The sequence below is a fragment of the Phaseolus vulgaris genome, chromosome 7 (genome assembly GCF_051622355.1).
Source record: "Phaseolus vulgaris cultivar YP4 chromosome 7, ASM5162235v1, whole genome shotgun sequence".
Lineage (NCBI taxonomy): Eukaryota > Viridiplantae > Streptophyta > Magnoliopsida > Fabales > Fabaceae > Phaseolus > Phaseolus vulgaris.
The window spans coordinates 45,607,051-45,635,030 of record NC_143504.1 but is presented as its reverse complement, the minus strand read 5'-3'; the positions used below and the strand labels follow the sequence as shown (position 1 = coordinate 45,635,030).

General features: G+C 35.0%; 4 protein-coding genes across 5 annotated transcripts; 3 read left to right on the top strand and 1 right to left on the bottom strand.

Annotated features, from left to right (window-relative positions):
• Positions 1-1,095: 1,095 nt before the first annotated feature.
• LOC137828947 (NAD(P)-binding Rossmann-fold superfamily protein) lies at positions 1,096-9,033 on the top strand. The gene is made up of 12 exons (XM_068635716.2): positions 1,096-1,381; positions 1,462-1,558; positions 2,840-2,904; positions 3,071-3,156; positions 3,328-3,412; positions 3,528-3,598; positions 4,412-4,543; positions 6,094-6,209; positions 6,343-6,466; positions 8,230-8,298; positions 8,492-8,612; positions 8,721-9,033. The coding sequence occupies exons 1-12, from the start codon at positions 1,297-1,299 to the stop codon at positions 8,852-8,854; spliced, it is 1,185 nt and encodes a 394-aa protein (XP_068491817.1). The 5' UTR covers positions 1,096-1,296; the 3' UTR covers positions 8,855-9,033.
• Positions 9,034-10,635: 1,602 nt separating this feature from the next.
• On the top strand, positions 10,636-13,305 carry LOC137828945 (xyloglucan galactosyltransferase MUR3). Its single transcript, XM_068635714.2, has one exon. It carries the CDS (start codon positions 11,141-11,143, stop codon positions 12,923-12,925), a length of 1,785 nt encoding a protein of 594 aa, XP_068491815.1. The 5' UTR covers positions 10,636-11,140; the 3' UTR covers positions 12,926-13,305.
• Positions 13,306-15,498: 2,193 nt separating this feature from the next.
• On the bottom strand, positions 15,499-17,321 carry LOC137828946 (photosystem II reaction center PSB28 protein, chloroplastic). 2 transcript variants are annotated; one of them, XM_068635715.1, is made up of 2 exons: positions 17,151-17,321; positions 15,499-16,225 (listed from the first exon to the last, which is right to left on the bottom strand). In XM_068635715.1, exons 1-2 carry the CDS (start codon positions 17,221-17,223, stop codon positions 15,759-15,761), a joined length of 540 nt encoding a protein of 179 aa, XP_068491816.1. In that variant the 5' UTR covers positions 17,224-17,321; the 3' UTR covers positions 15,499-15,758. The 2 variants fall into 2 exon arrangements, with proteins under 2 accessions (XP_068491816.1, XP_090161017.1); XM_090304891.1 differs by having other exon boundaries at positions 17,069-17,264.
• A 5,082-nt stretch (positions 17,322-22,403) lies between these two features.
• Positions 22,404-26,383, top strand: LOC137828943 (uncharacterized). Its single transcript, XM_068635711.2, has 2 exons — positions 22,404-25,434; positions 25,872-26,383. Exons 1-2 carry the CDS (start codon positions 22,782-22,784, stop codon positions 26,276-26,278), a joined length of 3,060 nt encoding a protein of 1,019 aa, XP_068491812.1. The 5' UTR covers positions 22,404-22,781; the 3' UTR covers positions 26,279-26,383.
• Positions 26,384-27,980: the final 1,597 nt, after the last annotated feature.

Here is a 27,980-nt window from a genome sequence, read left to right as displayed (position 1 = left end):
TGAGATTAAGTATGGTGAAATGTCACCTAAAAAACGCTTTGTGCGTTGTGCCACACCTGCCCATTGTGAGAATTACACGTACGCCACCAGGGCACGCGAATAGTCTCTTTGCTGAAACAAGCTCAGCTCGAGACTGAGGGGCTTATGTATTGGACAAAGCGCTCCTGGCTTAGTGCTCGAATGTCGGATCTTAGTGCGTGGAGTAGGCAAGTCAGCTCAGCTGTTGGATCAGTAAAATGGGCCATGTGATTGGGCCCAGTTTGGTCAGCAAACCCGTTTTGGTATAATTGAAGTAACCTTTTATACGTAAAGATAGGACTATTAATAAAGGGTATTTGTGGACCTAGGGGTACGTTTAGTGTGTGCGGAGTCTAGGTCAAATAAATGTTTTCTTTTAACCTAAGCCCATGTGTTCCAGGGCACATAGTGGTTAGGTTGCATGTACGGCGAAAGATAACTTTGCACCATGAGTAGGGTGCCCATGTAAGCAGAATGTTCCCCTGATGTTGGCACAAGAGTTGGTGCCCTGTTGGCAGATGATTATATTTGTTATTATTTTATGCACTATTTGGAGACGATATTTCATTTTGTTGTAGCACCTTGAGGGAAGGCGCCGCTGAACGTGTTTCTCCTGTTGAGTATGCTTTCAATTGAGATTAGATTCTCGTGAGAGAAAGTTGTTACAAGAGGTAAGCTATAAAAGAGGCTTAAAACCCCAAGTAAAGGTACACTTTTTCTAAAACCGAAACTGAATACTTATTGATTTTTAAGCCCTTTACTGACTTGATCGTCGGAGTGCAATCAACAGGTAGGACCCCCTCTACTTCAATGAAGCTACGTTCAAGAGCAACAAGAGATAGAACAGATTTCAAAAGAGTCAACAGGCGAGCAAGTCAATCGGCGAGAACAATATTCTACAATCCTTAATACAAATTTATATTTTGAAATACAAAAAATAACAAATTTTAACTTTTAAATTCCATAATTTGGGAAGTCTCTTAATTCTATATTATGTGATTTTAAAGAAAACTTCAATAAAATATGTTAAAGGATATTTTTTTTTTCAAAGTATAGGAGTGCAGGAAGAAACGTATAGAGGTGTAGAAAGAATTTGGCAATAGAAGGGGCTTCACAGTTAAAGCCCAATGGCATTGAAGAAGCATGGGTTTGGGCTCAGTATAACATGGAGCCCAAATTAGGCGCGATGGAGATCGCAACGTTGGCTTGCCCCCTTCACAGTACCAATTGTATCAGTGTTTCTTCTCCTGCGTTGTGTGCGAGTGTGAGCACGGTAAGATGCAGACCATTGCGAGGCGCTTAGGGCACCAATCGCTGAAATCGTCGACGTCTTTGAGAGCTATCTATCCAATTTCCGATCACCGTAATCTTCAATTATCCAATAATCTTCGCTTCTCGCTCTAACTCACCTCCGTTTTCATGTAATCATAATTGTTGTTTCAGATTATGTAGCGGATCATGAGCGTTTTGTTTCTACCATCGCCAACAAGGGCGTGGGTCACCTCGTTCGCAAGGGCACTGGTGGACGATCGTCTGTCAGGTTTGCCTCATTCCCTCTTCATTCTTCCCCTTCGTGTCGAAAATTAAGACTATTGCAATTGTTATAGGTTTTTAATTTTACTGTTTCCGTGATGAGGTTAAATGGTTTTTCGTATTTTTGGTTGTGGACCTACATTTTGAAGGAAAAGATTAATTAATAGGGGGAAAAGTTGAAGGAAAACGAAGCGCGTTTAGGTTGTTTTGGATGAGGTCTGAGCTTACAACTGAAATGTGGGTCTTTGGTACGGGAATCTGCTACCGTTGGAACACAAGTCTCGGTTGGTGGGGATCTAAACGATTACTTGATTTATTGTTTCAGCTCCTGGATAGCTATATGAATGGTATCGAATATTCTCGTTCACTTAATCAGATATTAGAATAGGAGCAGTAGTCTCTAGGTTGTGGGTTCAATGTCGCAGACTTGATTTATGGGATTAGATTTGATCGTGCAGGACTTGCACTAGCAAAAATGTAAAACTAAAGCTGTAGTCTGGAGTGGGAGCGGGACTAAGAACTTATATTTTCTCCATTAGCTGTTAATTTTTAGCTGATGTTGCTTCACTTAGACACTTACTATAACTGATCTTTTCAGCTCTGGAGATGTTGCTTCACTTAGACACTTACTATAGCTGATCTTTTCAGCTCTGGATTTATGTTATGTATCAAAGGGAGGTCATATTAATTTTCCTAAATGGATTAAGTTCCTGTTCTATAGAAAATTTATTTGAGTTTTCACTTTTCAAGAAATGAAGTTACTACTTAGGATGGAGTGAAGAACTGGTTTTCAAGATAACATTGTAAGAATGGTGTGATACAATTCAACTGTAACTGTAGCTTGATTTTGCATGTTTAAAAAGGACCAGACACTGTATATAATCTATTGTATTATCACTTATTTATTATTTGGCATGGCCTAGGGCATATATTCTTGTATCCTCATGGAAGTCATGTCATGGATGTTTGTTGTGTATTGAGCTATTTTTACTGTGGGTCTGCAGTTTTAAGGCTAGTTTTAGTTATTCTTCTAAAGGCTGATTCTCTCTGTTAATTTTGGTCATTCTGATTGGGTATAGAGGGATTTAATTTTGAAAGAGTCATACTGTATGAACTATTGTTATTTGATCTTGAAGGATCAGGTATATCTTTCAGAGAGTTAAAATCTTCTTTTGATATTTGTTTTTTGACTTTGATCTTCCCTGCCTGATTTACTTACTACTTGAATTCTGTTTTTTAGCTTTGCATTTTTTATTTAAATAATACTTGAAAGCAATTATTTTTTCAGTGGCATTATTGCTACAGTATTTGGGGCGACTGGATTCTTAGGTCGTTATGTTGTCCAACAACTTGGTATGTACTTTTCTAGGATTTACATTTTCTTTAGGAAAATTTGTCAGAATGTTGCTCATTTTTTATTTTTTCTTTAAATAAATATTGTGGAAAGAATTTTGTTATGGCTTATACATTTTTTCTCCCATTGTGTTGATTTTTTGGTGATATCATTCCCCTCATCCAGCTAAAATGGGATCTCAGGTCCTAGTTCCTTTCCGAGGCTCTGAAGATTGTCCCCGTCATCTCAAATTGATGGGGGATTTGGGACAGGTAGTTAAGATAATGTTTTTATACATGTAGAGTTCTCCTTTTCCTTCTCATTCTTTTTGGTTGGAATGGAAAAGTTAATACTGCTATTTGTGTGGATTATTTCCTTCTGCTATTTGTGCGGAATATTTCCTTCTGCTATTCGTGCTAACCTTCAAGTGATTAATATACCAGATTGTACCCATGAAATACAATCCAAGGGATGAAAGTTCTGTAAAAGCAGTGATGGCCAAGGCCAACGTTGTTATCAATCTTATTGGTATATGTCTCGTTTTGTAATTTTTCTCATTGAATGTTCCAATATATTGTTCTATTATATATGATTTTTTATCTTTTAATCACATACTCATTCTACCTGATTTTGTTGCTGGCAGGAAGGGATTATGAGACAAGAAACTACAGCTTTGAAGAGGTGAACTATCACATGGCTGAGAACCTTGCGAAGGTATGTTATTTTACATTTGCTGTCAGCTTGTCATCCTATATCACTACGCTAACATTTGAAGTTATCATGAGCTTACTATGGATTAGTTGTATCCTTATGTTGTCTATTAATACATTAAGTGTAAAATTTAAGATGTTCATGAACTTTTGACAGAAAAGAGCAAGAGAAAGTCAAAATGTCAAGTTTAGCATGAGAGTTTTATAAGTATTTATTTTTTATTATGGATTCTGGTCAACTAGTAATGTGGGATATGTGATTGTTCTGTGCGGTAGTGTCTCAAACTGCATATTGAGTCTCATTTTGTAATCAGTCCAGTTGGTCTGTCTACCCCCTCCCCAAAATCGTGGTGCTGCAGTTGTGTAGATTTAGAGGGATATATTGGATCAGTGTTCGCTTGTTCTCTTTAAACATTACCTTATATCATGATACTGGAATCTGTTATGAAATTTTAATTATGTAATAGAAAGTCTTCCAAAACAATTTTTCAATGGATTTAAAATTTTTTGGTATGCAGTGTGATAGGTTGAGTAATGAGACCTTGCCTGTGGAAATTAATTAAGTGGTATATGTTGGCTCAGGAGCTTGTTGCAAGCTGTATGAACTATTTCTAAGGGATTTGATTTGAGTCTTGATTCTGAGGCATAAGAAAATTGTGATATTTAGTCCATATAAAGTGAACTTATATATGAGCCTTGCAAGGCTTGGATTAGTTTAATATTTCTATTTGTATTATTTTAAAGTTTGTGGTTTCCTATCTTAACTTAACCCGGTGTTTTAAGTTTATTAATTGTATAGTTGATCTGTGAGTTGTAGATTTCCAAAGAGCATGGTGGTATCTTGAGATTTATCCAAGTTTCTTGTTTAGGCGCATCTCCTTCATCTCCATCCAGGATGCTTAGAGCTAAAGCCGCTGCTGAGGAAGTTGTTTTAAGGGAATTACCTGAGGTACAGTTAATTTTTTCGTTGTCTGGACTAATTTATTTCTAGTTCCTTTATCATATATGTAAGAGCAGCAACTTTTTGCTCCAGAGATTTCCATTTGAAGTTAACCAAGAAAGTCTAGGGAATGAATCCTCTCATGTTGAATTTTCACATGGCCTTGTAAATAGGGTAGTAGCCTCGATTTTCACATGATATATTAAACATGAGAAAATTCATTTTCGAAAGGCCATATTCTTGTTTGAATAGGCTTGTGGATGGAGATAATTGGTTTTCTTCAAAGAATGGAAAAAAAGCTATCCTGAATGATGGAAGTCAAAGATGCGATACAATATATTTTTTTAAGCACCCTAGTGCATTAGTTTCCCAAGTATTAAGTAAAAGGATTGTTGGATATCGTTACATTGCTGCTTGTCCAAATTTGGTGAGAAAGTTATTTTATCCTGTTTAGCATTGCATTTTGTTCAAAGGAGGGGAGGGGAAGGATGGAAGTTAACAAAGGAGAGGGAAAGTATACCTTGTTTGGTTTACACTCACAAAGGGAAAAGGTTAATATATTGTACACTTATAATTAGTAATGGTAGAGATGAGGGTTGGAATGAATTTTTGGGACAATTAGTCTGCAAAGGCCAAAAATCATGAACCACTTCCCCCCTCCAATCCCTCAGTTTTACCAGAGGGGTACAAATACAGGAGGGGAGGGATTTTAGGGAATTTATTTCCCCTACCTTCCAAATTGTTGAACCAATAAAACTAAAACAACTCTTTCATTCATTTTCCTCTGATCGTACATACTATAAGTTCTGACAGATAGGCGGGTAGGGACTTCTGCTTTTTTATTTCCCCCACTGGCCAAATTGTTAAACCAGTAAAATTAAAATAATTATACCCTTCATTTCTCTCTTAACATCCAGTGTAAGTACTGATGGAGTGTATCCATGATAACAAATTATAGGAGTGTAAGTAAGCCGATATGGGTCAAGTTTAGTATACTTTTTAACCCAATCCAATTAAATTTAATTGGGTTAGGTTGCTGGGTTGAGTAATTTAAAAAAAAAATCATTTATTAAGGAAAAAAAACTCAATAAATATTTCCAATATTTCTTACTAATTATAAGGTACCAACAATAGTTATAAACTTATAATACTTATATAAATAATATTCATATGATAAAATATAAAATTATTAGTCAACTATTATATTTAATAATATATGTATTGTGTTGTTGGGTTCATTGGATTTGAAATTCATGAAGCCGTTACCCAATCCAATTATATTTTTTTTTTGTACCAAATAAAACCCAACACAATGACCAACCTAACCCACTAAAATGTAAATTGGGTTGGGCAGCTTCGCAGGTTGGGTGCAACCCATGTAAGCCCCTACCCAGTTAGAAGTACATGTTAGTTTTCATGTAAATGACAAACTGAAAAACATTTGACTTTATAAGATGAAATGTGGTTATTTTGCACTGATTGTTGTATATGGGTGCATTTTCATGCTTTACCACGTTGCAAGAGCATTAATATCAGAATTCTATTGTTAACCCCTACAGGCCACAATCTTGAAACCTGCTGTTATGATTGGTACAGAGGATCGGATATTGAATCCATGGGCTCATTTTGCGAAAAAGTATAGCTTTATTCCATTGTTTGGAAATGGAAGCACAAAGTATGTATAAACCTATCAAACAATCACTTGGAACTTCAATCTTTTTTACCAAAGTGCAAAATTGTTTTGTTAGTGGTTCTTCCAGTGTTGAATTTGTTTTTAATTTTTTTCATCTGAAATGCAATTATTGCAGGATCCAACCTGTTTATGTGGTTGATGTTGCTGCTGCACTTACTACAGTCTTGAAGGATGATGGCACTAGCATGGGAAAGACTTATGAATTGGGTGGTCCAGATATCTTTACTGTGCATGACTTGGTATTCTCTTACTTTAGCTCTTGTTATTTTATATTTCATATTTGGCTTAAATATCTTAGTCCTTCAAAATATGCTTATTTTTTCTTAGTGCTCCAAATTAAAAATGTGCTTGTTTTAGTCCTCAAATCTCAAAATGTTTTTTTTTTGTTTCTCCTCACTAACGGTGTTACTCATTGCTAATGTGGCTAGTGACATCATCAACGTCAATAATGACCTATGTCACTAGAGTAATAACATGAAAAATCACTTTTTAAATTTTAACTAAAATTTTTTGTAGTCCCTAAAATTTTGATCAAGTTTTATTTTAGTCTCCCAAATTTAAAAGTGATTTCATAGTCCCTCAAATGTAAAATTGATATTACAAGTCCCTCAACTTTGAAAATATATTTTTAGTTCTCTGAATTTAAAAAAAAATAATCCCCAAATTTAAAGTGAGTTTTTAAGTTTTCTAATTTGGTAAAAGTTCATTTTGATTTTCAAAGTTGACGTCGAATATTTGCTGACATATCTTATCACGAGTGTAGACAATTTTAACCTTCTTTGAAATATCTTTTTTTCTCTTTTTAACTCCCTCAAATTAAAAAAAAAAAATCATTCCCCAATTTTTAATGGAGTTGAAGTCTTTAATTTGGATTAAAAAAATCATTTTAGTTTTCAAAGTTGACGATGTTGAAAATTTGTTGACGTAATTAACACTGTTTACTTTGAGAAAGACGATTTTAACTGTGTTTGGAAGTATCTTCCCTCCTATTTTTTTCGCCTCTTCTTATGATAGGGACTTCTTTTTTCTACTAGGACCACAACCATTCCCTTATTTTCTACCTTGTTCTTTATCAGATTGTCATGAATGGAGTTTTGACAATTTTTTACTGAGATTAAAGTGTAGTATTTATGATATGGCTAGAATGCGTGAATACAATGTTTCCTTTTGCCTCAATAGATTTTGTGGGTTTAAAATCATAAACAAATTCATCTTAAAGCATGATCCGATTATTTAAATTTTTGAAATTTAAATTGTTGTAAAACATATCTCTAAAATTGATAGAAAACATATAGTTCGTCACTTAAACCTATTCATACAAAACAAGATGGTTGACATACATGTTATGGGTAAGTTTTTGTTTAATCTTCCATCCCTTAACTTTTTTTTTTGGCAAAGGAGTCAAATGAAACAAAAGTTGTACATTTAGTTTTTGAATTATAGATGTTAAATAATTTTTTGTTTCAATTTGAGTGACTAAACAGTCAATTTTATATTTGAGGGATTAAAAAAAATCAATTTTAAATTTGAGGGACTAAAGAAATTATTTTAAATTTGGGGGGTTAAGAAAATTTAACCTTAATTCAAGGGATAAAAAAGATATTTTAGCCAAAAAATTAAAAATTGAATTTTTACATTATTATTTCAGTCACATGTCATTGTAACGAGTGTAACCTCATCAGTGTTGAGGAACGAAAAACATTTTCTGAAATTCAGGGACTGAAAAACCAATCTTTGATTTGGAGGTCTAAAAGATAAAGCAACCCAAATTTGAGGAGCGAAAAAGAGCCTTTTTCTGAAATTGAGGAACTTAAAAAAACAATTTTAATTTAGAGGACTAAAAGAAAAAGTGACGCAAATTTATTAAAACAAGATTCACTACTTATATTTGTTGCTAATATTTATATTTCATTTGTAAAAATAGAAGGGGCTTATTTGTTGTGGGTGGGGGGGAGTTGGAAGAAGAAATTGTTGAATGATGTTGAATCTGTGCTAATTGCAGGCAGAGCTCATGTATGAAACGATCCGAGAATGGCCTCGTTACGTGAAGGTGCCTTTTCCCATTGCAAAGGTGTGTTAATCCCCTTCATAAGAATTGTTCAAAGTGTTACACTTTAAAATCTATAACTTCAATCTTACATAGATTTGTGTTAATTTGCTGTGTATTTATGTGGTATAAGAGGAATACTTAGTTTACTATGGAGAGTTTGTGTTGACGCATTTTGGTGTCGTGAAATGATTACATATCAAATGATTGATTTCAGGCGTTGGCAACACCAAGAGAAATATTACTAAACAAGGTCCCCTTTCCGCTACCTAATCCTGACATATTCAATCTGGATAAGATCCAGGCTTTGACTACAGATACCATTGTTTCAGAAAATGGTAAGTTCCTTAATTCAATCACGAGGTCTGTTTTTTTGGTTCCCAAGACATTATAGAATTGTCTCTTATATTGCTTATCCCACATTTTTTGTTTGATGAAATTTGCAGCTTTGACTTTCAATGATCTTGGAATTGTTCCTCATAAGCTCAAGGGATACCCTATTGAGTTTCTTATCTCATATAGGAAAGGAGGCCCACAATTTGGTTCTACCATAAGTGAAAGAATCAGTCCAGATGCTTGACCATAAGATTCTTTGGGTTTTGATCCTGAATCATTTTTCTGCCTTGCCTGTACTTTCACCATTTCATTTCACTATTTAAGAAGATCTGAAAGGCTTCTGTATCTTTCTTTCCTAATCTGTAGAATACGTGATCATGTTTGACTATGATAATAAAATCCAGATACTTGTTGATTCCCAAACTTAAACTCCGTAGGATCAAATTCAGATTCATGTTTTTATACCATATAAAAAAAAAATCTCATTTCTAATGTGTTTTCTTTTATGCACTCTTTTAGTTGTGGGCAGGTTATAACTTCAAAAATCTCCCCTTGACCTTGTCTTCGACCGTCCAGAGAAAAACAAAAAGAAAACAAATTGTACATTTCAAAGGAACCAAAACAACGTGATAAGTTGGAATAATGAACCAACCTTGTTCTGTAGCTAATGGAACACAATATTATATAAAAGAAGAAACCTCTACCATCTTTGATTCTGTTGTGATGGATCCGCACTTGTATTTTGCTATGCGGTTAGTGGCACTTGTATCTTGCTGTACGGTTGGTTGAAGGGTCTGTTTTTAATTTTTGTTAAATCTTGTTTAATTTAGAAAATTAGTTTGACATTTGAAGACAAAAAAAATTATTTATAGGTTTTTAATTGTTATTTAAATAATCTTGATATCTTTTATTTTTCGTAAGGAAAAGCCTTAATTTATTTTATCTCATTTTTTTAAGTATAATAAGGTAAATAATAAAGAAACAAACATTTTCTTTACTCATGCCTATGCGATAAATACTTGTATTTTTTGGATGAAGTAACACAATCGTCTGTTAATTTCTTTTTTATTTGCCACTTATTAAATTTTAAGATAATATAGCTTTTTAATTATTTTTTTAATTTAATTCATATAAAAAGGAAAAATTATAAAAATGATAAGAGAAAATCTAATAATATACAATTATACCTTAAAATAGAAAATTGAAAATAAAGTAATTTACTTACAATTACAATAAAAAAATTAAAAATGTTCCTCTTTGAAAAGACTATTATAAACTTGATTAATGCATGTTTGAATTGAAAAAATAATTTTAGGTGTCGGCTGGATTTTGCGAAATTGTGGGCGCTAATCAACACTGACGTGACGCTTTTTCTTTGGCTGGCTTTTCTGCGGTCCCAGCCCCCTATTAATCTGATTTGTTTATTTTATATTTTTCATTTATTTAAGTTTGGAAATCAGTATGAAAGTAAAAAAATAGTAAAAAATTTATGAGAATTTATAATAGTTTTGATTAATATAATAAATTTTAAAACTCGTAAAATATATTTATAAAATTACTTTTATTATTATTTTATAATTTTAATTAAATAATACATTCTTTATAATCATTATTTTATTATTATTAATCTATAATTTTATTATATTATATAACGTAATTAATTATATTACTTTATATAACTTAAAATGATAGCATCTTTAATGAAGATAGTGGATCATATAATACAATGTTTTACCCTGCAAATCCAAAAATTAAATCCATTCAATAATACTAATCGTACCAATACATCTCACAAAAACAAACCAAAAGAAATGAGCATTGAGCAAAAGTAGGGTTTTTAAAGTCTAAAAGTTACCAATTTATCTAATCACATCATCATGCTTCATGATCATTTTATTGGGAAAAACCATTTCTTTCTTTTCTTTTCTATTGAAAGGAAACCCAAAAAGGATGATCACACATCCACAGTTTAAAAACAAAAAAACCATAAAAGTTAGTTTTTTAAAAATGGAAAAATAAATTTAAATAGGAAGAAAATTAATTGAATTGTTGGAGAAGAATAAAACGTAAATAAAGGCGAAGTTATTACAAGACATTGATGCAATGATGGGAACATCCTCACACTCTCATCAGCCCTACGCGTCCCAATCCTATGCGACACCGACATGCAAGACAACCCCAGCGCACCTTATTAACCTGCGCCACCCTTCCCTTCTCTCTGTGCAAATTTGACTCCGTCAAATTCTACATTTCTCTCTCTCTCTCTGCGCCAAATCTCGTTGCTCTTCAACGGAGCATCAAATTCAATCAAACACTGCTCCATACAATCCTGTTTTCTTTTTCTCTCTCTGCTATGTGCTAACAGTCGTTGTTGATTTCGTTCCAACAACGCCAATTTCACATTGTGATCGTTTTTTGGTTGTTTTGAGCTCTCTGATTACTCAGAATCTTTGTTGTTAGGTTTAGGTTTTTGTGATTTGACTCTGTATCCTATGAATTGATTGAGTCAGGGGTTTTCAATTGCAATGCGATGAGAAGGCGCTCTGACCAAACGGAGAAGGGGGCACCGAAGAATCAGAATTCCCGCCTTTGCTGTTTGGCATCCCTTTCTGCTTTCTTCTGGTTCTTGCTCCTTTACTTCCATTTTGTGGTACTTGCCAGAGATAATACCAATACTAATAGCAAGAGTAATTACAATACTCATGTTGATCATCACTCCCTATCCACAACACCTCTCTCTGTTGATTATGAACCTGAACCTGTCCCCATCCATGTAATTGATTCCCCTCGAGTGCAGACCCCTCCTAGGAAGATTCTCCACCCTCTCCCTGAGGTGCCACCCAATGACACTCACACTCACACCCCTCGCATTCAGAAGAGTTTTCCTTTCATGGGAGCAATGAGAGCTGCTGAAAACAAGAGTGATCCCTGTGGGGGGAGGTACATTTATGTGCATGACCTTCCCTCCAGGTTCAACGAGGACATGCTGAAGGAGTGCAAGACTTTGAGTCTTTGGACTAATATGTGCAAGTTCACCACCAATTCTGGCCTTGGCCCGCCCCTTGAGAATGCTGAAGGGGTGTTCTCTAATACTGGCTGGTATGCTACCAATCAGTTTGCTGTTGATGTTATATTCAGCAATCGGATGAAGCAGTATGAATGCTTGACAAATGATTCCTCTGTTGCTGCTGCGGTTTTTGTACCCTTCTATGCAGGATTTGACATTGCGCGATATCTTTGGGGTTACAATATTTCAGCAAGGGATGCAGCTTCGCTTGATCTGGTTCACTGGCTCATGAAGAGGCCAGAGTGGAGCAGAATGAATGGCAGAGACCATTTTCTTGTTGCGGGAAGGATAACTTGGGATTTCAGGAGACTTTCTGAGGAAGAATCAGATTGGGGCAATAAGCTTCTGTTTTTACCAGCAGCAAAGAATATGTCCATGCTTGTGGTTGAGTCCAGTCCTTGGAATGCAAATGATTTTGGGATTCCTTATCCTACATACTTCCACCCAGCCAAGGATGCTGATGTGTTCATTTGGCAGGATAGAATGAGGCAATTAGATAGGAAGTGGCTTTTCTCCTTTGCTGGTGCTCCCCGTCCCGACAACCCCAAATCAATCAGGGGTCAGTTAATTGATCAATGCAGAAGGTCAAAGGTTTGTAAGCTGCTGGAATGTGATTTTGGAGAAAGTAAATGTCATTCTCCCAGCAGCATAATGAAGATGTTTCAAAGCTCGCTTTTCTGCTTGCAACCCCAGGGTGATTCATACACACGAAGATCTGCTTTTGACTCAATGTTGGCTGGTTGTATACCTGTCTTCTTCCATCCTGGCTCAGCATATACACAGTATACTTGGCATCTTCCCAAGAATTACACCAGGTATTCTGTCTTCATTCCAGAGGATGATATCCGTAAGAGGAATATCAGTATAGAGGAAAGGCTTAGTGAGATACCTCCTGAACAAGTGAAGATCATGAGAGAAGAGGTCATTAGTCTCATTCCAAGACTAGTATATGCTGATCCTCGCTCCAAATTAGAAACTCTTAAAGATGCATTTGACGTTGCTGTACAAGCAGTAATTGATAAGGTTACAAATTTAAGGAAGGATATCATTGAAGGTCGCACAGATGACGGCTTCATTGAGGAAAACAGTTGGAAATACGCTTTGTTGCCTGAGGGAGAGCATGAGGTAGGACCTCATGAATGGGATCCTTTCTTCTCCAAACCAAAGGGTGGCAGTGGAGATTCCAATGATTCCTCTTCTGAAGCTGCAAAAAATTCTTGGAAGAATGAGCAAGTAAATCAATCATAATGGGAAAAAAGGGTAAAAGAACTGCAGGGTGCTGCATTTCAGCTTAATGCAGACTTCGAAAAGCTTTTGAATTGGGGAGGAATTACAAATTATTATTTGGTCTTGCTGTGAACTTACTGCTGAACATTTCTAAGGATATTGATCAAGTTTCCTCACTGAAACCCCCATCTGGAGATATATTCTTTGCTTTACACATTTTTGTGTTATAGATTTTTTCTGATTTCTGCTTCGTGTATTCTCCTCACTCCTCAGTGGTTCGTAGAATGCTTTGGGAGGTTTAATAATTCCTTTCATGTAATAGTTTTATTCATTTGATTCATATAGGAAATATAAACATTTATTACAATTAATGGTAAACCCGAACAAGTTTAACCATTGAAGTCAGGGATAGATCAGTTGAATATTATCATTTCTCCGCTGCATCAAACACCCCCCACCACCACACACACACTCGAAAATTGTTGAGATATTATATTATTTTCAGTTGAGTAAACGTTCTACTATTTTCTACTTTTGCACTGTTTTATTGTCTGATTCCCTTGTTCAAGGTTAAATACATTCATTTTAGTATATTGGGTTACTTAATTTGCTGAATGCACCTGCGTTGTTTAGCTACCTATGGAAGCAACTAGAAATGTATGAGCATAGTTAAATTGGTTCGTTCATTTTATTAGAATATTGGGTTACTTCATTTTGTGAATGCACATGCGTTGTTTAGCTACCTATAATGGAAGCAACTAGAGAAACGTATGAGAATTTTTCTTTCCACTCCAGATGCTTTCTAGTCTGTATAATTCCCGTATCAATATTTTGGGTAAATAAATTGGTAGCTAGTTAAATCTAAGATTTGATTAACTAAAATATGAAATTCCACTTTGTTACATAACACTATCACTGATTGTTAAATGGCCAATAAACAGTCGGTAGCAGAAAACCCTATAGACAGCAGGACAAAAGTTTTGATAACTTCTTTTATATGTGAAACGAACTGTATTGACGTGTAGATTTGCTTTGAGGAAATACTTCATCATACTTTCAGATGTTTAGTGTTTTTTGATGTATGACAGTGTGGTAAATGTTAATTTTGTCCTTAATGGAATTGTTTAGCTGTCAATACTGAGCAATTGTCATTGTTAGCACTCTGTTTTCATCCTATAAAAAACCTTTCCTGTTTATGTGCGTGTAATTTCTTCCTATTTGTCCACAGAAGAAATCGAGAGCAACTAGATAAACCATGTTAGAGTAAAAAGTTGATATGTTTAGAGAGATAAAAATAATGAGTTGTAAACAAATATCAAACTCTGTCAATGATTGATGATACTTCCACAAATTTATACTGGTATACCTTTTACAGTTCACTGTAAATTTCCATATAATAGATGACACCTTTTTGCAGAGACTAACTTGAAGAATATGCTGACATTGTTGAAATAGGGGGACCCAAATACACTCTGGGAGAGGCAGAGCCTGCTCAGCTTTCATTGCTGATGGACCAAGGTTGGTGCACATGTAAGCTACACTAAGTGGTGATTTGTTTTTCCTCAATAGCATTTACTTTATTGATTTTTTTTCTTTTTAAACTTAAATAAGTAAAGATTTTTTTAAAATATTTTAAAATTTAATTTCTATATGCTAGGAAATAATAAATTAATATTGTGTATTGATAACTTAAATAAATAAAGAAATTAATGAATTAATAAATCACATTAATCAAATAGAATCTTTTCACTTAATTCCTTTTCACTCAATGCAAACAATATCAATATCTACTTTCTTTCCTCTCCTACTCTCCCCTCTTATTTGAAACAAAACATAAAAATTAATATATTAATTAACTAATAGATTAAAAAATATTTTTTAAAAATTAGTGAATTTAACAGATTAGTAAATTTATAAATTAATGAAGCGACAAGGAATAAATTGTGAAATAATATAAAATCGTGTACATCCTCCAATAGCCGAAAGGAAAACATTAAAGTAAAACAACAGTCATTAAATTAAAATAACTATTTAGTTTTTTAAATTTGTTTAACTTAGTTTCATGATAATTTGGTTTGGAAGAGTCTTTATTCCATGAGTAAGTATGCTAGCTATCTAAGTTTGACTCTAAATCTCACATTGAAAAAGAGATACTTGTTTACAGGTGGTTTAACACTACTTCATCATCCAGGTAGCAGCCCTCACTCTTACACCTGTTAGGATCAGGGATGCACTGTCCTGCAGACGGAACTGAGGATGCACTCCCTGTTTGGATCAGCAAATAGAGAGGAGTGGGGAAGTGGAGAAGTGGGTGGTTGGGGGCTGGAACTTGCTTCTCACCGTTGCAGAGAATGGGAAGGAGAGGAGAGAAAGCCATGTAGAGTGTATGCAATCATATTACTTACATCACTCACATACTTCATTAAACTTTCCTCACGCAGTCACTCTAACATATCCTAATCTAAACACACCAAATTTTTTTCACACTTTCTTCTAAAATCCTTACACTTTCACTTTCCCACACCCTCAACAATCTCTAAAAAGTACATAAAATCCATGAATAAGCTATTAAATGGAAACATAAGAATGATATATTTGCTGACACAGTTTCTTGTTTATTCAAAACAGAATAGTAGAAAGGAAGTCATTGAATGATGAGCTTTCCAAGTTGGCTATAGGAAATGGGTTACATGGTAGGTACAGAGCTTCGGGACAAGCAAAATTTCATAAAATCTTGGTGTCAGAAAAGACATGAGTATGCAAATTGAAGTTACATGCAGATGAACTATATTGCAGAAAACAAACTTGTTGACAAAAGGGCGAAAGAATAGAAGAGCGGAATTAGAACATTAACTCATTTTTTGATGAATTGCAAACCATTTGCATTAGAGTATCGCTCCATGAATCTCATGAATCTATCCCAGTCCCTTGGAGTCCGCATTATGTACTTGGCTTCAATTATTGAGGGCTTACCATTCACAAATTTAGCATTTACATCCACTGACTGAAGGACTCCTTCTTCATCAATCATGTAAAATCCAGTGATATCACCAATTTCACCTGAAGAATCGAAAACTGAAGGTTGATCAAATGTGAAGATAGCCATGCCATTTGTTCCATCCCTTGATTTGGTCAGCCTCACATCAGGAATTGTTTGCTCATCAGTTCCCTGGATGAACTGTATCTTTGGTTTTGCCATCATGATAACAGGCATGTGCATGGCACTCTTTTGTGTTAGCATAGGTAACCTCAAACATGACATGCGCAAAGTTTGACCATTGAATGAGGAGTTTATACTTTGATGAACAATTGAAGATGGGACTGCATAAACAAAGAGGGCATCATGTTCACAGCCTTATTTATATGTTGGTAGTGCTACACACTACAGAGATATTAGCTGTATTTTCAATGTTTAAAGAACCTAACTTCTATATTTTGGGATCAAGGGTAAGGGTCAATGAAGATGATGCAAGAAACTGCTTTGAACATAGAATGGTGCATTGTTTGAAACTAAAGGCCTTCTAACATTACTTCATATACTTTGACAGCATTAGAAAAGTGTTTGTTCTGTTACTTTTCTTTTCTCTACAACATGGAATATCACCAGTCAAAAGATACCACCAAAAGCCCCCTTTTGCTTAACAAAAGGTTAAAATTAGGCAAAGCAACATTTGACCTCTTAGCACGTGTTCAAGAACATGACACAGTTTGGTACATCAATGTTCTGTGGTCAAGCAGAAACTACATCAAATCGATAGAAGTTTGAAAACTAAAATTTAAAAAATTGTACTGAAATGTATAATGAAAAATGAAGCATCATATCAAGAATTTCAAGAAAATAAGAGATCAGAAACACAGAAAAAGAATGCAATGCCACCTCCTTTTGTTAATCCTATTTTCTTATTTTGCCTCCTATAATGCCAAGTGCCAAGGGTCTCATAACAGATGCAAACCATATTGAGTTGAAAATTACTCAAAGGCCTTAACCTTGCAAAATAAATTCGAATAAAAATTGATTTCAGTTGTAAAAACTTTAGATGAATCCTGTATGTTGAGTCCCCAAGCATGCTGAAGAGAAGAAAATGAACTTTTTTTCTAACTAACAAATATGATCAAATTTAGTAGGAGAACATACATTGTGCAACATAATTTCATCAGACTTACTAGTAAAATCATCTCAGACAAACATTTCATGGAAAAATGGAAAAGGTGATAGAGAAGGCAAGTTGAAAGAGGGTGATGGTACCTGAGTATGAGGGTGGTTTGTGAAGTGAGTTGGAGAAAGGAGAAGATAATGCAAGAGAGTGCAGAGTTGCCATTGCCAGAAGGAGAGAGATGCAGTTCACAATAGCACTCTCTCTAGCATAAAGGGCTATAAAATTGTGGTCCAAAAAAAATGTTTGGTGTGTAACAAACATAGCCACTCATTTGTGATGATAATTCTTCACTTTTTGGAAAGGATTGTGTGTGTGTGACATTGGTCAGATTTGTCAAAATCGATTGAAGATGCTGACATGGCATCTCACCAATGATACACGTTACACCCATTATGATATTTGTTATTTCTAGATTTTACTTTTGGTCTGGATTAAATTTATTTTATGGTCTTTGTAATTAGTTAATTTTTTATATTTAACAGCAATACTGCCAACATATATCATTTTATCAAATCTACAAATAATGACATTCAAAACTAAAATAAAAAGTTACAGTAAGAGTTAAAATAAATATATTTTACTTTTAGAGGCTAAATAAAATAGATATTAGTAAATTAGTAGGATTGTGGGTGAAAGTGATCTTTTGGGTGAAACTGGATTGAACATACTGACATGACATCTTACTGATGATGCACATCACAAATATGATATTTTATTGTTCTTTTCGATAAAAAAAAGGCTTTTTTGTGTGCGTAAATCTGTGCACCACTCAAATGGGCTTTTTTTATCATTTTGATGGCTTTTCTTCCTGCACCCCTATAATTTCTAACTGCACTGCAAAATGTTAAAATGACCCTTTTCCTCTTTGTAAAAGTGACTTCCGAAAATATTAAAAAATAAGCTTTCCAAAATTTCTGGAACATGACTTTTGTAACAAAAATTTCAGAACATGATTTGAAAAACAAGATTTTTAGATTAAACTTTCTAAAACAGAATTTTCAGAACAAGATTTTCATAATAGAGTTTCTAAAATAAGTTTTCAAGAACATATATAATATCTTCAATAATATTTTTTTTTTGGAACACATGAAATGTGTTTTGAAACGAGCTTTTAGATCATATTTTTTTAACAAACTTTCTAGAACGTATAGCTTATAGAATGAAGTTTTTGATTTTAGTACTAACCTAATTTTCATTAAGTGTTTTCAATTTAATGAAACTTTGTAATGCTTCACTTTTGGTATGCAAAAGAAACAACCAATAATTCATAGAGTTGTGCAGAATGAATGATATAATAATGAGATCCATTAGTTGAAGGTGTGAGAGCAGAGTCCCAAATATCAGTGAAAATGAGATCAAGAGGCTTATTACATTGTCATGGAATTAATGTATGAAAATTGGTATAATTTTTCCAAAACACAAGATTCATAGAAATTATTATTTGAGCTATATGTAACATTTCAATGACTCATTAGTTGTTTAACAATTTTAGGTGGCACATGCCTAAGACAGAGTGCCAAATTTGTGTAGATGCAGCAGACATAGGTAATATTGCAGTAGAATGAACAATAATGTTAGATATAATGAAGAGAAAACAATAGATGAACAATAATTTTTCCTCGGTGTTCTGTTATTTGACAGTACAATACTTAGAAAAGAACTCAAAAGAAAACATTGTTATCTTTGACAAATTATGATACACTTAGCAAATTTTTTATTATGTCATGTGGTAATTTATACATACAAATATATTTGTCTGAATTAAGAACAGGAAAATGAGAAAATCCAATGTTTTGTATAGACAAACTTGGACATCACCTAAAGTGACTATCAATGCCAGTGTAAGAAGTTGGTGAATCGAGATTAGAAACAGAATTGCACATTAACAAAATTATAAGAATGAAGAATAAATTGAAGTCTACAATATTGAAATCCATGAGTTTTTGGCCGAATAATTTTGTAAAACCACAAAGAACAAGGCCCTATACATATAAGGCCTAAAGAATATGATGTGAGATCATTAGGTTTAGTTGTATATATTTGAAGTGCAAAAGCATAAAATTCATGGCATGAATGTGTTACTTCACTTGCATATATGAAAGTTTGAATCAAGAGTGCCCAAAAACATAAAGAAAAGATAAACAAGTTTGGAAAATGATAATCTGTTCCAGTAAGAAGAGTGAACATGTGCAATTAGGAGCAGCATGATCCAGTTTTGGAATCTCTTTGCTGTGAGTAAATATGGGCTTCCTCTTTCTTTTCATTTTTAAAATGGTGAAAGGTTGGTTCTGATTTTGGTTGGCACAATGGACACACCTAAGCAATGTTTTCAACATTCTCTTACCTTGGATTCCCATTTTCCACTATTAAAAAAGGTATAAGTTTGAGAAAGAACAGGCATCAAATAATTCAAAATGTGACTAATTCAGTATTTTGAAATCCTCACTCACACACACTCACTCTCTCTCTAATAATAATGAAAAAAAAATGTACTTCACCAGGAAGCTGCTATTTCACGTGGCATCCATCTGTTCTAGGACATAAACAGGTGCCAAATGTGTTCCAATTTCCAAATAATAAAAAGGGCAGTGATATTCATCATCACTATCTGAAATCCAACACTTCACATGCATGCATGTGGATATTGAAAGAGATAAAAGTGCAAAAACAAAAAAAGAAACAATTTTGATCTGATAGAAGTTGCAGTTGGTGGGCTCACACCATAATTGATTTAGTGCACCACTTTCCTCCCATTTTCTTCTGTTCTCTATTTTTTCTGATACTTTACTCTCTATTCTCCATTCCCAATGTCATCAAATTAAGATCATCTGTTACACTTTTGCTTGCTTCTTCTTTCTCTATGGACATAGAAAATCTCCTTCAGAAATCAACATAAATAATCCCCAGATTCATTTGAGTACTTTTAGATTTTGTACATGTTTCTCTGCATTTATTTCTAGTATGCAACAAACGATGAATTGAGTGTATGTTACTCCAGTTCTTGTCGAAACTGATGCTCTAGTTTTAAGAATACCTCATAATATTTTGGTTCCCCTTTTGTATGGAGAGTAGAATTTGTCTTATTTTCATGTTTCCTTCTCCCTTTAACATGGAAAGATTCCATCTTTTAATCATATCGAATAACTAACATTTATAATGCTAAAATCATTAAATGTGCAGGGGATAATGGTTCTGATATTTCGATTTTTATATTTTTCCTATTTCTCTTCCTTTCCTTCCTAAAGGGATACAAAATAAGAGGAGAGGGGACACAATTTCTTCACTTTTTTCTTAAAAGATTCTGATAATCACATGGTTTTGAGGTTTTGGTTTGGATTTTGAAGAAAATAATAATAATGAGAATAAGGTTCTGGTGGATCCTAACTTTAGCCATGCTAGTTGGGCCATTTATGCATCATTTCTGAATCTTTGTCATAGTTGGAAGTTACCCTTTCAATTCTTCAGAAATTCAGCTTTAACAATCATGGAACAAACTTAAAGTAGCATGGCAAGATGCTTTCTGGTATGATACTGTTTATTAACAACTCAAGGTTCTGAAAGCTCTTAATGTAAACGAGGTTACAAAATTACCTTAACAATGTAATAGCTAGGAACTTCTACTTTAAACTGCCATAAACTGCCAAATTTCTGGTTGCTGATTAAATCTCTGTTATAAACTGTCAAATTGTATATACATGTTCTGATGCAAATGTGAAATAAAGATGATATATAAACTCATATTAATTCCAATTTTGATGAAGAATATTTGAATGGGCTAACAGTATAAATAATATATATGATGATATTGATGGAGAATATTTGAATTCATTAAATATAAGCATAAATAATATTTAAGTCTATTTTTTAATTATTGATTGGAAATGAAACTAATGAAGTGGAATCTTTCAGTTTTGGAAAGGATTTTGTATGATTAAGTTTTTTTTCTTCTTTTGTATGATTAATTAATATGTTAATAAAAAAATTATAAGATATTCAAGTAATATTTTGAATATCTCATATGCAAGTGGAAGTAGAAGTTGGTACACAATCTCTACATGTTTGAAATTTGAATAAAATATGTTTATAAGCATATGGATAGGTTTGTTAAGTTCAAATTTTCTTTTCTTCGTTTCTTTTCTTAGGATGAACAAGTTATAAGCTTTAAAAAATTCATAACAATATTTTTTTTGTTTAAATTTGTCAATTTGACGATTTAATATTCTCTCATTCATAATTAATCATTTCAAAAATAACATTTAAGAAATGATTCTAGTTGTATGTCCTATGATAGGTTAATTATTTTTTCGTGACAACCTAATTGACTTTCAAGACTTCACAAATATCAAGATCTGGACAAAAATATTGAATAATTTAGATGGAAAATAATAATATACATAATCTAGTACCCATGAATATTTGGGATTTAACTAACTCGTTGAAAAAACTAAGTTTTAAAATATTTACATGAATTTTTTTTATAATACATTTGAATTATATTTTATTGTTTATACATGGCTTGTTGCTCTTTTTTGTTTTAAATGCATTATTATCCTTTTACATTTATGCATAGCATTTTAAGATGTAACATTTTACAACATGATTATAAATCAATGCATAGTTAGTTGCTTTATGTTTTTATAGTATTTTATATTTATTTCATGGATATAACTTGGTGAATAATTGATAGCTTATGTGTTGTACAAGATGGAACATTATATGTTATACTCATAGAGATAACTTGACACATAATGTTTCATAAAAAAGCATTTCATTTACGCTTTTAGTTACAAATAACATTTAAGTCAATAAGAAAATAAAAGAGATAAATTCATATTAATACAGAAAATTCATATCCTCTGATGGAGACATTAATATATTGGTATTACGCGACCACTTTTTAGGATAAAAAATTATGAACAATCATAAATAATTGTTTTTTTTATAATTGATAGTATTGGAGATAAAAGAAGATAATCCACTTATTAAGTTTTATCTTTTGTATAACTAACAACTTATTTATTAATAAAACTGATTTATAAAATATCAATTATGAATATATCATAATGGTAGGCATAAGTACAAAAATTTGTTATGTATTGAATTATTTATTACCAAGCTAGAGAAACAAGTCAGAAGGGTGAAACTAAATAAACAAATAACTCAGCTCGATCTTCCACTCAATGCAGAAGAAAATTCTTTCATTCCATTATTCTCAATTTTGTAATCAATAATGCAATTGCCTTAAAAGGGATTCATAGGGAAGAAATAAGAAAGAAAGAAGAGTTCTTTAATGTATAAAAAATGCAATAAGTGCATGATTAGTTCTGCATCAAGTTGACAATGATGAGATGAATAGACATAAAAGAAGAATTAGAAAGTAACCAAGTAAGAAGGGCCACATTCTCTCCCATGTTTTATGTCGGAGGAAGTTCCAATAATTCCAAAGCTTCACCGTCCTTAGATTAACATTAGTGTCTGCCTTGTAATACCAATGCACTATCCTGAAAAGCTCTTGAAAGAGATCACATCTAATCAATGGTTTATCATTATATCCAATCAACTACTTAACCATCCTCTTCTGTCCTTTCCTCTCAAACTTGAGAAGTCACTCTCTGTCAGTATTCTGTCCAACCCCCACATGATCACCCTTCTCCTCCAGTAGACTGCAAATGGTGCACAACTGAGTGAGACACTGATCAAACAAAAGAAGAACAGCAAAGATGCAGCTGAAAACTCAGTTTTTCTTCTACTTCTGTTGCATTTGCTGCTTCTCACATGTCTTTGCATCTGCACCAAATGATGAAGCATCTGCTTTACTTTCTATAAAAGCAGCTCTAATTGATCCATTGAATAGCCTTCTTGATTGGAAATTGTTGGACAAAGCAAAAGGGAAGGGCGCAGCTCATTGTGACTGGACTGGTGTCCACTGCAACTCAGGTGGAGAAGTAGAGAGCCTTGATCTCTCCCGCATGAATCTGAGTGGCATTGTGTCCAATGAGATACAAAGGCTAAAGAGTCTTGCTTCTCTCAACTTGTGTTGCAACGAATTTTCCTCATCATTATCATCCATAGTCAATCTCACCACACTTAAGAGTCTTGATGTGAGCCAGAATTTCTTCACTGGTGACTTTCCATTAGGCCTTGGAAGGGCATTGGGACTAATGACCTTAAATGCTTCCAGCAACAATTTCTCTGGCTTTCTTCCTGGGGATCTTGGAAATGTCTCTTCCTTGGAGACTTTGGATCTCAGAGGCAGCTTCTTTGAAGGGTCAGTTCCAAAATCCTTCAGTAACTTGCACAAGCTGAAGTTCCTAGGTTTGTCTGGGAATAATCTCACTGGAGAAATCCCTGGAGAGTTGGGCCAACTTTCATCACTGGAGTGCATGATCATTGGATACAATGAATTTGAAGGTGGTATTCCAGCAGAGTTTGGAAATCTCACCAAGCTAATGTATCTTGATTTAGCAGAAGGCAATCTTGGTGGTGAAATTCCAGCCGAGTTGGGAAAGCTCAAACTGTTGAAGACAGTTTTCTTGTACAAAAACAAATTAGAAGGCAAGATTCCACACACAATTGACAACATGACTTCATTGGTGCAGCTGGATCTCTCAGACAACATGCTATCAGGAAATATACCGGCTGAAATAAATCAGCTGAAGAATTTACAGCTTCTGAACTTCATGCGTAACCGGCTATCTGGTCCTGTGCCTTCTGGCCTTGGAGACTTGCCTCAACTTGAGGTGCTTGAGCTATGGAACAATTCCTTGTCAGGGTCATTGCCTAGAAACCTTGGCAAGAACTCACCATTGCAGTGGTTGGATGTATCATCCAATTTGCTCACTGGTGAGATTCCAGAAACTCTTTGCACCAAGGGCTATCTCACCAAGCTCATACTTTTCAATAATGCCTTCGTGGGTCCAATTCCAGCAAGCCTATCAACATGTCCTTCAATTGTCCGTGTTCGAATTCAGAACAATTTTCTTTCTGGAACAATTCCTGTGGGTCTTGGTAAGCTTAGGAAGCTTCAGAGGTTAGAATTAGCAAACAATAGTCTCACTGGTGGAATTCCTAATGACATTGGTTCTTCTACATCCCTTTCTTTCATTGATTTTTCCATTAACAATCTCCATTCTTCTCTTCCTTCAACCATTATTTCCATTCCAAATCTGCAAACTCTAATTGCCTCAAACAACAACTTGAGAGGTGAAATCCCAGATGAATTCCAGGATTGTCCCTCACTAGGTGTCCTTGATCTCTCATCGAATGGACTCTCTGGAGGCATTCCACCAAGCCTTGCATCATGCCAGAAATTGGTAAACTTGAACCTACAGAATAACCAATTGACGGGTGAAATCCCAAAAGCATTAGCAAGCATGCCTACATTGGCCATTCTTGATCTTGCCAACAACTCTCTGAGTGGTCAAATACCTGAAAGCTTTGGTATTTCTCCAGCTCTGGAAACATTCAATGTCTCGCACAACAAGTTAAAAGGCCCTGTCCCAGAAAACGGAGTGCTAAGAACAATAAACCCAAATGATCTTGTGGGCAATGCTGGCTTATGTGGTGCTGTCCTCCCTCCATGTGGCCAAATCTCTGCATATCCGTTAAGGCATGGGAGCTCACATGCAAAGCACATTATTGTTGGATGGATCATTGGAATATCATCAATGCTAGCCATTGGGGTTACAACTATGGTAGCAAGATCTTTATACATAAGGTGGTACACTGATGGATTGTGCTTTCCGGAAAGATTTTATAAGGGTAGGAATAGGAAGGGGTGGCCATGGAGATTGATGGCCTTTCAGAGGCTTGATTTTACAAGTAGTGAGATTTTATGTTGCATCAAGGATACAAACATGATTGGTATGGGAGCGACTGGGGTTGTCTACAAGGCTGAGATACCACAATCAAGTACAATCGTGGCTGTGAAGAAGTTGTGGAGATCAGGATCTGATATTGAAGTAGGAAGCAGCAGTGATGACCTTGTTGGTGAGGTGAATCTTTTAGGGAGATTAAGGCATAGGAACATTGTTAGACTATTGGGATTTCTTTACAATGACGCTGATGTGATGATAGTTTATGAATTTATGCACAATGGAAACCTTGGAGATGCCCTGCATGGTAAACAATCAGGGAGATTACTTGTAGATTGGGTTTCCCGATATAACATAGCTCTAGGAATTGCAGAAGGACTTGTTTATCTTCATCATGATTGTCATCCACCTGTTATCCATCGAGACATAAAGTCAAATAATATACTTCTTGATGCAAATCTTGAGGCAAGGATAGCAGATTTTGGATTGGCCAAGATGATGCTCCGGAAGAATGAAACAGTCTCCATGATTGCTGGATCTTATGGATACATTGCCCCTGGTGAGTTACTAGTTCATATATACTTTTTCAGGTTAATCACTATTACTTTTTCAATTTTCAGAATGTTAGAGAGTCCTTAGTTAAATCCTAAGAAAAACATATCTTTCAATTGTCAAAATAGGATTGTTAAGAAGTATGCTTTTAAACTTAGCTCAACTTTATAACATTCAGGTTGAGAGATCTGTATTTTATATGAGATTATATATTTATGGATAGTTCGGATGACCTAATAAGGTCAACAGCAATTTGATATCATGTTAAAAAATGGATTTAAGTCTAATTTTAAAAAACCATCTTATAAGATGAGATTTGAACTCACTTATGTGATGTCGATGATAGAAGAGAAGACACTCTACATTCTTATATGTGAATAAATGTTTCATCTTCTTATCTTTACAAGATTTATATTGCTAACCATTTCCCTTATTTATTGGCAGAATATGGATACTCCCTGAAAGTGGATGAAAAGATTGACATTTACAGTTATGGAGTGGTTCTGTTGGAGCTAGTGACTGGAAAGAGGCCCTTAGATCCGGAGTTTGGAGAATGTATGGACATAGTAGGGTGGATTAGGAGGAAGATAGACAAAAAATCTCCACATGAAGCATTAGACCCTAGTGTAGGAAACTGCAAGTATGTTCAAGAAGAGATGCTTCTAGTTCTCAAGATAGCACTTCTATGCACTGCCAAGTTCCCCAAGGAGAGACCCTCCATGAGGGATGTTATAATGATGCTTGGAGAGGCAAAGCCTAGGAGAAAGAGTGGTAGGAACACTGAAACATTTTCAGCTAACAAGGAAATGCCACTTATTATTACCACATCACCAGGAAATGGCCTTCTTTAGGAACCAAATTTCAAGTTTTCCCTACCAGATTTTAATTGTACTTACACTTGTAGTTTTCTTAATTTCTTGTAATTTGTAGTCAATTAAGTGCTTCAATTTTGTTAATTGGTTCATATAAAGATAACTTAGAAACAAAATAAATTCAAATTGATTAACTTTAAGTATTATAAAACAAATATAAGCAAATGAACACCTTTTTGAAGAAAGTAATCTTGCGATAAAAACTTATATTTAATATCAAATGTGTACCTGAGTGGAGAGATGGGCCCAGGCACGATCGGTTGATGTAGTGTAGTTGTTGACGTGTCGGTCTTCTTCTCTTTCGGTCGGTCGCTCCTTCTTGGTGTCTCCTTCGGTCGGGCGGGGGAGGGTACCTGCGAAGGCACTCCGACGCTCAAGTAAGTATGAGATTCTAAGTGTGGTTTAGTAAGTGAATCAAAACGTACCTTTCTCTGGCTTGAGCACATATTTATAGGATTGCCTAATGGGCTTTCTATCCCTTGGGCTCAGGGTGGTTGTGGATAGGTCTTGCCAATCGTGCTCCGGAATGCCCGGGGAACATATCTTCTTTAAACGCGTATTCCTTATTCTTCGGAGGTGTATCTTAACCACTTTAGCTTTGTCACACATGCCTCACATTTATTATGGGTTCGGTCGGTTCGGTCGGTCGGCCACGTTCGTCCGATGCCTACCGGTACACTTGCCCCCCAGGCTCGAGGTGAATAAATACCGAAGAGTCGTAATGATTGTTGTGCCTTTCGAGGTGTCAGGCATTAAATGTAACGGAATGACGGGACGTTCGCTTTTTGTCGAAGATGGCGGAGATGGATCCAGCGGTGTGGATTAAATGACGTTTCAACTTCCGGCTGATATGGGTCGTGGGATGAGCGGGAATCCAACGGATGAGGGTGAGAGGGAAATGCTATAAATAGCATCCCCAGTTGTAGGGAGACCACGTTTCCTTGAGTTCGGCATCCAAGTTGCTCCGATTGCCGAGTCCACTTTGCGAGTTGTTGCGCTGTACGAAACATAGTTGCCGACCGAGGTGTAGATTTGTGAACGAAAGGTTAGTTATGTCTCAACTTTCTTCAAATAGAGCAAGTAGTAGGGAGTCGAGTGAGAGTGGGGAGTCATCGTCCGAAAGTGACGAAAGTACGAGTGGGTCCGTGGGTCCGAGTTATGAGTGGGTAGATATTAGCATTAGGAATATACCCACTGTTTTTAAGACACCGGACGACCTGGATAAAGTGATAGCTAGGGCCCCGGTCGTGCGGCCGGGTTTACCTTCAGATATTCTTATTGTCGAAATATGTGGGTATACCGACCGTGTCTGTCATGGAAGGGAGAACGCTCTGGTAGATTTCTTTTATGTTTATAGTACGTTATTCGCTGATTTGAAAGTGACGTTGCCGTTCGATGAGTTCACGATGGATGTGCTACGGTTTCTGAACCTAGCTCCAACCCAACTTCATCCGAACTCATAGGCGTGCATGCAGGCCTTCCGAATGGTGTGTCAACTTTTTGACTTGACGCCCAGAGCGGAAGTGTTTTTATCTTATTATAACACACATTCGTCCAACCCGGTAAGTTGGGTGTCGTTGACCAGCCGTCCGGGGGGTGTGCGTTTTGCGGCTTTCACCACGTCCTACAAGAACTTCAAGGAACGATATTTCAAGATATTTGTGGAGCCGGACGGACGAGA